The 12,107-nt window shown below is 32.2% G+C and overlaps 1 protein-coding gene across 1 annotated transcript in view; it reads right to left on the bottom strand.

The window, feature by feature from the left end:
* LOC149419453 (ketimine reductase mu-crystallin) overlaps positions 1-12,107 on the bottom strand; it is a 105,806-nt gene that overhangs the window by 88,988 nt on the left and 4,711 nt on the right. Inside the window, exon 2 of the mRNA XM_089637831.1 lies at positions 6,710-6,883. Within this exon, the coding sequence (XP_089493957.1) occupies positions 6,710-6,883 (174 nt within the window). The remainder of the gene's footprint in view (positions 1-6,709; positions 6,884-12,107) is intronic.

The raw sequence follows: 12,107 nt of genomic DNA on the forward strand, positions 1-12,107 counted from the left end.
TTCTTAATAATAAACGTAGTGAAAAAAACGTGTAACGTATCAAACCTATAAAATAACATATTCATTGATCATAAACAATTTCCCAGTCATCTGTGAAACATTATTTTTTTATTAAAATTGTTCAGATTATTTTCTTAGTGATATTCATGTTGTCATAAGTTGTAAAATTAAATTTAAGTTTTAGTAAATAATGAAATATATATTATATAGCATATATACAGGGTTTTCCAATAAGAGGTGTTATTTTGAATAGCCCGCTATTTCGGTAGATGTTACTTTGAAGCTGTCATTTTTTGATATTTGACAAGTAGAAACTACCCCACTGATAAAAATGGAACGATACACGCTTCAACAATGCATTGAAATTTTTTAAATTCACTTGAGTGAATAAAATGCAAATCATCTCGATGAGGCCAATTTCCACCTCGGTGGCTTTGACAAGCAAAATTGTCGCATCTGACGCTCGGAAAACCCAAGAGTTATTGTTGAAAAGTCTTTTTACTCTCAACGTGTGACTGTTTGGTTCAGTTTATTGTCCGGCGGAGTCATTGGACCTTAATTTTTTGAAAATGAGGCTGGAGCAACAGTTACGGTGAATGTATTGCGCTATCGAGAGATGATTAATGATTTTTTATGGCCGGAATTGGATGGTATTGATTTGGACAACGTTTAATTTCAACAAGACGGCACTACGTGCCACACAAGCAACGAAACCATTGATCTTTTAAGATTTAATATCAAAATAACACCTCTTATTGGAAAACCCTCTATTATATTAGAAAATCGCTCTTTGGCCAATGAGTATTAAATTACGGTAAAACATCTGATAGGGTCTTAAATATAAGTAAGCATAGTATGTATAATAAAATAATGAATTTATTTACTATAGCTGATTTAATTTGGTAGAAAATAATATAAAGTGGCGAAAAACAAAGTTTATGTGTACCAAAATGGTAATTAACAAAAAAATATGTTGAAAATTAATTTGATTAATCCTATGATTTTTAGATTTGATAAAAAACGTTAATTTTATTAATTATAAGTGATGAGAAGAAAAATAATTTAAAAAATCTCAATCATTTTCATTTTTCTTTTTGCATAAACATGAAATAAATAATAGAACATAACAATTTTTTTCATGTCGAAGAATTGAATGCTTGGAAGAATATGTATGTTATGTATTTGTGGTCGAGAGGTAAGGCTCTCGACTAGCAATCCGGTGGTCGCGGGTTCAAATCCCGTCATGCGGCAATTAAAATTTGGTTTGATGATTTTGTAGACGAGGGGTAGATTGACTTTCTCTTTCTTCCCTTCAGTTAAAAGCATAATGGAAGGGGCGCACATCAAACTTGATCGCTACATGACGCAATTTGCGTCCGGTAATGGGGGGTTCAGGGGGCAGCTACATTGTCTGGCCCTATCTCCTCATCCGAACTGTTCATGCGGTGACACTAACCAGACAGTCGAGTACATTCTGTGGCACTGCGAGTTTATGAAGGATGCCAGAGAGGAAATGTTGGACGGTTTGAGAGGGATTACAAAACCGGCGTGGAATACCGATCTTGTGTCGAACAGAGAGAATTTTGAATGCTTTAAAAAGTTTGTAAAGTTCTGGGTAGAGAGATGGCCTGTGCTTAAAGTTTTTATTAAACTTTTATTAAAATCATCTTTATTTCAGGTACCGAGCGAATTACTCTTGTCCCTTCACGATTACTCCTCTATCACAACTTAAATATTGCTTATGCCTGATTGCTTTGTGTTTTTTTAAACTATTTGTTTTTACTTTCCTTGTCTTATGGCATGATTTCAATGCATTTGTTATTTTGTTTTTTTTTTTTATTAATTTGTTATGTATACTAGCTTTTACACCGTTTACTTATGCCTGTATATTTTAATTTTTACTTTTAATCCCATTTGAGCCCTTTTTATTATGAACACGTTATTAATTATCATAATGTTTCTTTTATGTTTTTAGTTCTTTACTACTACGTTATATTTTTTCCTTCTTTTTTTGTAATATGATTGATAAATTTGTGGTTGATCACAACTTATTTTCTACCTTTGTTATTTGCCTTTTTATTATATTACTAACACCTTGGTTTATGATTAGGTGTTCCGAACTGAACTTTGTCGTATTGTTCATTTTCCAATCACGGGGGCGGATAGACCCTGTTCCTGCATCCAGTCACGAGACAGTTACCCGATGCGGCCACACCAATAACCACGGGTGCCTCCCTTGGCATCATGAATGGTCTAGAATCGTTTTAAATATAAATTTAATTCATTTTACAAAAAAAAGTTCTGACGTGTGCGACTAATTAAATAATTAGTTTCCTCACACTGCCGTTTTGAAAGGGTGGGTTCCCTCCAATTATGGATTTGTGTCATTTCACAATTTATTCATTTAAAATAATATAAAGTATACTTAAGAGTGGAAGATCCTATCAGTATCGCCCTGATGTAATACCACCATTCAGAATTGAACCGCTGCTTGTAATGCCTTAAGCCGTGTTTTATGCCGTACCTTTATATCCACGTATTTTCCCACCTTCCTCTTTCATATCTCTTTTCTCTCCCCACTGCCTTCAACCTCATAACATACCTCAATTGGGGATGCCATAGTCTCACTGGCTCCAGACGGATGGAAGTAGTTGGGGCTCTTTTGCGGTATTGAGTTGGTGAATTGCGGTGTTGAATCAACCCGTGAGTTTTTCTACAGTTTTTAAACTTATAATGAAAATATCTCAAAATCACTTTCCATGGACGATTTTAACAACTCCAAAAATTTTCTAAAACAGCGTAATTCGAAAAATTCGGAAAATACAACTTTTTTTTCATCAACATTTTCTTGGGTTTTTTATCGTCCAACAAAATGGTCTGGTGATTTTTTGAATCCAAACACATTCGTAGACGATGTAACGGTATGAATTCAGTTCAATCAAATGATGCAATAATATTGATTTTTTGTACAGTACATATTTATCTACTGTTGTTTACGGTTTCTAAATGATATTAACCTATTTATGATTTCTTTAGATTTTAACTTCAATTAAAGCCTCAATTTTCTAAAACAGAACTCTTAATATATTTTTATTCATCCCGCCGAGTTAACGACGCTTGAAAAAAAAATAGGGCCAGATAATCGTACTTTAAAAAAAGGATATAGTTGTAATTTTAACGTGACGTAGGTCTCCAAAGGTTTTCTTCGAGGGAAATATAGTGTTGCCAGGCTTTTCCGGTCTGTGAAAGTTTAACGTCGCCATGTTTGTTTGTTTGTTTAGGGTCCAACGGGCGGAACTACGCAAGTAGGTTGGATTCAAAAACGGAAAAAGGAGAGGAAAGCTTCTCGCAAACCGTTCACCCTATTCGACGAAAAATTGTTACACAGGGTTGTACTGAATATCTTTTGTAAATCACCAGTTTACGGAGATTTAACACACGTAGGAAAGAATAGTTTCACGTCATATCAACTTATAAAAATAGTTTTTTTTTCTTTAACCACTCCAGCATTTGAGGGTCTTATATGACCGGGCGTCCATATTTTATAAAAGTATTTTTATCTTTTTCTATCAAGCGGAAATACTTAATTCTTTTGGCGTTAGAAAAAAAAATATTCTTCTCAATTTATTTTAAATATTTACACTGGAATCCATTAATAAAATCCTAAAAAAAGGCGAAATGAATAATTCTTATTTCGCGCCGCTATCGTAACAATCGGTTTAACTTTAAAAATTATTTCTTATTAAAAATTCTCCAAACAATACGAACATGTTTTCGAAATATCGAGTTTTGTAGTAAAAAATTATGTTAAAATGTGGTTAGCGTTTTTGACAAAATTCTTCACGTTTGATATTAAAATTTTATTATTTAGAAATGCTTATGTTTATTTTAAATGCATTAATTTAAAAGATAATTTTATTTGGTTTCTAATGCAGTATTTTTTTACAAAAAATTAAAAAAAATAGTAGGGGAGCCAGGGGCTTGTTGTAACGGGGGTAGGTAGTAACAGCTTAATAACTCAGCCGGTTTCAAATGTTTTGTTTCGATTTTGAACTCAACGTGCCCTTTAAGATACGGCTTACGACGTAAGCACAGTCAGTACAGTGCGGGAGAGCGCCGTGACCGGTTTTCTGCAGGAGTGCGTTTTTTTGCCAGGTAACCTAAAAAATATTATTTGGTAAATTTTGATTTCAAGATCGCACTGTGTCAAATTGAAAAATATTGCTATTAAATTTTGTTAAGCATTTATTAAGCCATCATATTATGGTACTTTCACATAACAAAAGCCAATAAATTTTTTTTTATAAATAAAAAATTTAGTAATTTCGGTTTGGGGCTAGTTGTAGCAAAATTTAAGGGGCAAGTAGTAACCTGTTACAACTTGCCCCAAGCCTGCACATGGGTAAAGGTTGGTAAAGCAAAGGCGAGTAGACCTGAAAAGACCAAGATTGAAAAAGTGAAGAAAAAAGTTTTCAATGAAGACTCATATTCTGAAGAAGAAGAATGGATATGTTTGATTTGCGGAGAAGAATATAGCAAATCAGACAAAAAAGATTGGGTCGAGTGTATGATCTGTAAACTGTGGTCACACGTTAAATGTGTAAGAGGTGATCCTGTTTCGTACATTTGTATAAACTGTGAATCTGATGAAGACGAAGCATAAGCAGCGAAGGTTGAGGAAATTAGTTCTTTGAATTAATTTCTTTAAACTTTTGACCAAAAATAATGTATGTTTGTTTGTTTTCATTTTTTTAAGCCCATGTAGCATGCCACATTGATTGTGATAGTTGAGTAAATACAAAAATTAAAGAATTCTTATAAAAAAATTGTCGATTATAAGTGCAAATCATAAAAAATGTTTCCACTGATGATTGAGTTTATTAATAAGTTTAATTAACCTAAGTATATGCTATACAAGTCCAAAGATGAGTATTGTTGTTAAAGAAAACGATAAGTATTCACCTCATTAGTTCGTAAGAAATACAATTGTCTTATTATGTGTTCGTTGGTTTTATAATACAAGCCTTAAATAATTAAACCTGTTGTTTTAATATGACGTTACTACTTGCCACACACTAGTTACAACTTGCCCCAAAAACGGGGTAAGTTGTAACAAGCGACTCTTTCCACAAAAAGTGTTATAAATACAAATTTATTATAGATTCAGGAAAAAATATGGTGGGAATATATTTTCAAATATATGATTACTCATTTAAAAGCTTTTTTCAATTAAAATACTCAATAGTTCAGTCACTCCATCGAAAGAAGGAAAAAATGTTACAACTAGCCCCTCTCTCCCCTATTATATAGCGCATTTTAAATAACAGAAAACATTGCAAACTGAACAAATGTGATGAAAGTACTGAAGGGTTAAAACACTGGAGTTGAAAATTATGGATTTATTGTATTCACTGTGTTGGATTTTCAGTGTATTGTACGCTTTTGCGGTTTTTTGATACCTATCATAGAAACATTACATTACATAATATTTGCTCCTCAATTTGTTTATCTGACCACATGTTTCTAGTTCAATAATATTGTCTTTTTTGCCGTCTTTATTCTTAGTATATTTTTTTGGACCCCCAAAAACGGTCAAAGGTGCTATTTCTACGAAGAAGTTTCCATTGAAATATTAGCAGAACAAGCACAATATCTCCGCCTTACACCTATGTTCTAAAGATTGCAATCTGTCCATTAAGAAAGATATATCAAATGAGTTTTTTTCCAGACCAGAGCGACCATAAACATACTTAAAATATGGAAATATATCATCTCAAGTGAAGGGAAATATGTGTTGTGTTTCTCGTGCCAACTTCACAAGACCAAAATATTCTGAATATCAGCACTTCGTATAATATTAGGTTTGCAGGTAAACAATCTGAATAATATATGAGGCTTGCGGTTGCCAATACATAATGCATAAACTATCAAACAGGGAATCAAGTGAATTGGCGCCTTTGGGTGGGTATAAGGAAATCGTTTATTTGCATGTCTCTCTGGTAATGAATTCCTTTGGGCGAAAGACGGAAAAAGAGTCGTAGAATTACCTGCTTTACCGAGCAGCGTATTTTGAGATAACTTTATTAAAGTCTTTGCACCAACTGAAACTGGATTATCTAGGAGTGGGTGAAGTGCACTCATCTATCGTCCTCGTAAGTGATTAATGATTAATAATCTCGTGACTAGAAATGGCTTTTGCCGTGTTTAGCAATCAGCTACTTTACAATTTCATTTTCTCCAACAAAAACATTCCCCGAGCTCGCACTGGTTCTGGGTGGTTGTGGTTCTTATACAGTAATCACATAAAAATAACACATATATGAAAACAGGATATTATTTTATTTTGCTTAATTTGGCTGTCGACGCAATTACATGCGTCAACGTATGTTCTTGCATTCCTCCACCCAATTATCTGTCCCTGTCTGACAGTGTGGAGTATTTTTACTCTGGTTTGAAATACCTCAGCTAATCTTATTCAAATATTTTGAAAAGTGTTTTTTCAAGTAGGCATTTTTGCAACGTAACTACCGTTAATACCTAAACTTAAATATCTATAAAAAATTTAAATATTTTAAATCTGTCAAAATATTAAATAAAAGATTTTTTTCTTATTTTGGAAATTTCGAGTTAAATTTGAGTTCATTGAACGTAAATAATTTCACGGAGAAAAATTTCACTTCAAGCACCTACAACCAAAATTTCAACTTACCTCCTGGAACTTGAACTTGTCGAGGAACGCCTGCACGTGAATCTTGCCCTGCGCACCTGCCCCCAGCACGGCCAGCACGCGCCCGGTACTCTTCTCCTTCTCGCCTAACAGCTGGGCCCCTACGCAGGACATGGCTGCGGTACGCCACTGCGTCAAACGGTCGGCATCCATCATCTGAAAAAAAAAATTTTTTTTGGATAATAATACAATAATTTGTAAATATCGATAATAATTTTTAACTTTTTTATGTGAGTAGGTACTGCATAAGAGTCCCAACTGCTAATACGGCTTAAGTCATTTTAAGCCACATTTCTATTCCGAAGGTAGTTCATTCAGAAGGACGACACTGAAAGTATCTACCATTCTGGAACGTGCCGAAAATATGATATATATATGATTTTTAATTAATAAATAGTAAAATAATACAAACTAATCAAATAAAAATTATCATGAACTGATTGTCAATTTGATTTTCCCGTCAAAAAGTCTTTTGAATTTGTGTTATTAAAGCCGAAATGTTAAATTAAATTTTTTGGAATTTGTTAATAATTATTTTTATTAGTTTTCATCGCTCAGTGTTTTCAAAAGGGCTGGGAAAATTGTATTATTTTTTTTTTTGTATAAGTGGCAATTATAAAACTTGTTATGATTAAGGATTATCCAGTGGCGTAGCGACCATCGGGCCGGCGATATCATGACACTGATTAATTACTTATATTTTAACGGCACACAACTCAACCATTAAATACATATTTTCACCGGAAAATGCATAAAAATATTATTTTTCATTCACGACGTGATAGACAAGTAAGTAGTTGCAGCGAATTTCAAACTTATTAAATATTATGAAATATGATGTCGTATTATCATTTTTATATACAACGATAAAATATACTGATATAAATTACTGATATAAATTATAAATTAGTAGCCTATTCCAAGTACTCAGATAGAGGTGTATATATTGTTTATATGCGTGAGGATGCGTCATATGGGTGTATGTATACATGTGTTGTTATATGTATATAGGTATGTCTGCTGCTATATACACATGTGTGCTTGCATGCACACATATTAAAAAGTATATATATAATTATGTACATTTTTACAATCTAATGCTAATTTACTTCTTTCTCCTTTCTATTTGCTATCTTCTACTTTTTATTACAATTTTTCCAAAATTTTAGCTTCATCTATAGTTACTAATTTCATATGTTTACACTAGATTTCATTATCATACAAAGTAATTACACTCAATTGGTCACCATGAAACAGGCAGCCGCCTAGTATGGTGATTCATTATATCTACTTTATGTAAATTTCAAAACAATGTAACATGTATTAAATAAATAAAAATAAATAAAAAAAATTGCTAATTTATTGAAAATCTGGTAAAACAATTCCTATTCTTTTTGAGTATTTTCTGTAGAAAAACTGATAAAATTATTCGTATCCTGTATTTTTCCGTGTAGGAAGATACCTTCAGAATTAAACATCGTCAATTTATTAATATTTTTACTTAGCTGTACGTTTGACTTTTCGGAAAGTCAATTTATGGACAATACCTCCAGTGATGCCAGCTTGTATCGATTTCTTATTTATTTCATTATCAATATTGGTCTGGCTATCGACAGCGCGACCGTGCTCAGAAAATCGGCATAAAATCATCGGTTGTCTTATTAATATTCCATCTACCCCCTTTTTTCACTCTCCCCTTCTTCCCCCTCTAATTTCTCCCGTATCAGAGATTTTTCCTTTAAGTTGTACAATACTCCCACCGACTGCGACCAACGGGCACCTTGTAATATTAACAATAACAATTAAATTAATATTCGTCACAAAAGAACAGATTTTATCTACATAGGTGGTAATTAATAGTGATGATAACAATTTATCTATTATTTATTTATTCATTTATACAGCGCAATTTTGTAAGAGTTAACCTTAATTGCGCTTTACCCGGTAAGTACTTATACATAGAAACACAAGAGAATATAAATGCCTGGGTTGCCAGCAATGAAATCAAATGTATATATATATTTATTTAATAGATTATGCCCAAACATCGAGGTATTTAACACGAACCTAGCTAAATTCACAGCATCCGTAAAAAAGTGATACTGCATCTTATTTAACCAAAAAACTTAATATTTCATTAATTTTTTTTAATTTTTCAATTGATTAATAAATTTTTGATAATTGATGTAGATACTTTATCAGAATTGTTTGTATTAGATATGTTGTTATGTATTTTTGTGTTATGGTTTTTTTGTTGTTATTTTATTGGTCAATGACATAACTACTCTGATCACTTTCATATATGCATGTATAAAGACTGTTTATAACGCTAATAAATAAAATAAAATAAAATATCGCCCCGGGCCAGCGAGTTTTCGCCTACGCCAAGGTACATTATGTTAGATTATTATTTTCAGAAATTAAAATTCATTGAGGTTGAAACGTGTTCGGCTCATATAACGGATCAGCAGGTACATAAAATTCCATTGGCTCAGCAAAATACAGGTTGTTTGGGCTATTTTCGTGTTATATTGATGTGTGAAGACCTCCCACACGATTTACATGAATTTGCAATCCCAACAATCAACCCGATACCAACAAACAACTGGTGATTGTAGCAACTCGAAGGCTTGTAGCAATCTAAATTCTGAATAGTAATTTTCTATTATATTGTAAATATATTTTCAAACCTATAGAAAAACTATGGTACACATACCGAAATATAAGTGTTTTTTTGTTTAGTTTGTAAAACTCAATTTTCTAAATACATTTACTTGAATTTCACGTTTTTAAACCACATACTTCGCTTTCTGTCAATCAATTATACAATACGGCATTATAGGCTGGGGCGGTACATATAAAAATCAAACACAAACAATTTACATATCACAAAAACCAATAATAAAAACCATATTAAAAAAACCCTATTCATATTCGTCTGAACTTTTATTCAAACAATTTAAGGTCAGAAAATTAATTCAATTCAATTCAATTCAATTTGTTTATTAATTTCAAAAACATTACAAAATTGTTAATTTCAAAGCTTTTTTAAAATAATTTTTATAATAAGAATTAAAAGATTAATATTTACAGTGTGTATATCAACTATACCAGTGATAATAAAGCTTGCCTTTTAAAGGAAGCTTCATTGATGGCAAACATGTCGATATCCGAATTGATTCTGTTCAACAGCAAGATTGCTCTCCCCACAGTCATGACCATTGGCAAGTTAGTTCTGCAGGCCGGGAGATAAAATAGTCTATGTTGTCGGTGACGTAGATAACCATCGGGAACATAGAAATGAATGCTCTCCATGATGACCGAGTTTTCAAACCATCCACGAATCAGTCTAAAGAAATGTCTAGCAATACGCACATCTCTCCTGACCCGTAGATAGTTCATTCCGAGCATACCCAAAAGAAAGTCAATGGGTTAGAGCCACGGGTAGTAGCCATACTCCCTCATGTAGAGAAATCTCGAGAATTTCTTCTGAACTCTTTCCAACATGAGAGAATACTTTATTATTCTTCTACCATGCAACATTACAAATTTATAAAAACAATATTCAAAATAAAATTGCACCCTTTAAAAATAACAGAAATCTTAGACAAACGTCAATACTTCCTACTCCTAAATGTAAAAAGACAATAGGACAGTTCAACCATGAATATCTCGGAGTTAAATTTTTTAACTCATTACCAGAAAGGATTAGAAACGTGAATGCAAATATAAACGAATTCTAAAGCCACCTTAAAAAGTATTCCGAACAGTTGAACTGAATCATATCAAATTTAAACCAATATAACAACACCCCCCATACACACTAGCCCTGCTTATTTATGGGGGTACATCAAATACTTAAATTATATTATATTATGTAATTAATAACTGTATAATATTGTGTAATGTAATTCGTGTATCTTTTTTTACTAATAAAAAAAAAAATTTTTTTTTTTTGATTTATTTAACGCCCAGAGGGCTTTTACATGGTTGGTAGTATAATTTTAATTTGACAGATATTTTGAAACATAAAAAATCAGAATAAAATTACATTTGATAAAAGCTATGCAACAAGTCATACAAACACAAGAAACGAAAACAGAAAATTACAGCTATTTGTAGGTTTACATGATGTGTTTAGGAGTATTGTTGAAATAAATGTTTTAAATGATCCACAAAATTTGCCAAGTTGGTATTGAATATGTCAACATCACCCAAGTAATGATTTCCCATGGTGTGAAGTCGTTGTATCGGAGAGTGGGCAATGTAGTTACGCTTATGTGTGCTGCTGTAGAATATTGTATTTTGTCGTGTTGTTACTGTGGGTGTATGTATGTTTATAAGTTGCAGGAGTTCACAACAGTCGAATTTAGAGTTAAGTATTTTGAATAAGAACGTTAAATCGTTTATTTTACGTCTATCTTCTAATGTATGTATTTTTAGAGTATTTAATAAGAAATTGTATTTTAAGTCTTCGACAGGGATATTTAATTTCTGAATATATATATAAATATATATATATTAATGAATTATAAAAGCGTTCAACAGTGTAAAACTTGAAATTAAAATTGAGGAAAATAAAAATAAATTCACACACAAAATTACAAAATGGATTAGAACAAAAAAGACAATATTACCAAAATGTCATAGCATAAAATAAAAATAAAACCTACACGTAACACACAAAACCAATATAAACACACATCACTCACAAACACACAAGATTATAAATTAAATGTATTATTTTATCTTATACTGTAGATTGTATTTATATTATATTTTCATTTTATAAAATGAAGGCCTCAGCACGGGCAAGCCACCCAGTGAGGCCAACATTACTGGAAAACTTTGAAATGTAAAAAAAATATTGTACCAAATAAAAAAAATAAAAAATGAATGAATGAATGCAAATGAAATCAATCCATTGTCCGACATGCGATCGAGCTGAAACTCGGCAAATAGACTCTATGTCGATGACAATGCATTATATCATTTGATGTCAATCACGCATACTGTAGTGTTTGGTGATTTAGGTTCGGGCAGGTTCGGGTTCTACCGAACATAACTGAACGCTACCAACGGCCTCCGATTACATTGTCGGGTCGTGAGGAGCTCATTCTCTCGCTAGACGGCCTTTGGGCAACTTGTTACTTGTATTGTCAGTTTATTATATTCCGAATTAAACAATGTCCGTATATAAGAATCTACGACTATTCAATATATTACCAGATCCTTTCCTCGTTAGAATACTGGAGATTAAGGGCCCAGTATTCTATCCTTTACAACAACGAAACGTTACACATACGCACTTGGACATTTATGCGCATTTCTATGAAACTTAATGTAGTCAATAAATGTCGGTTCTACCCAAACGGGATTT

This window comes from Hesperophylax consimilis, chromosome 12, assembly GCF_061612785.1.
Source record: "Hesperophylax consimilis isolate HC1 chromosome 12, BYU_Hcon_1.0, whole genome shotgun sequence".
NCBI classification, from domain to species: Eukaryota; Metazoa; Arthropoda; class Insecta; order Trichoptera; family Limnephilidae; genus Hesperophylax; species Hesperophylax consimilis.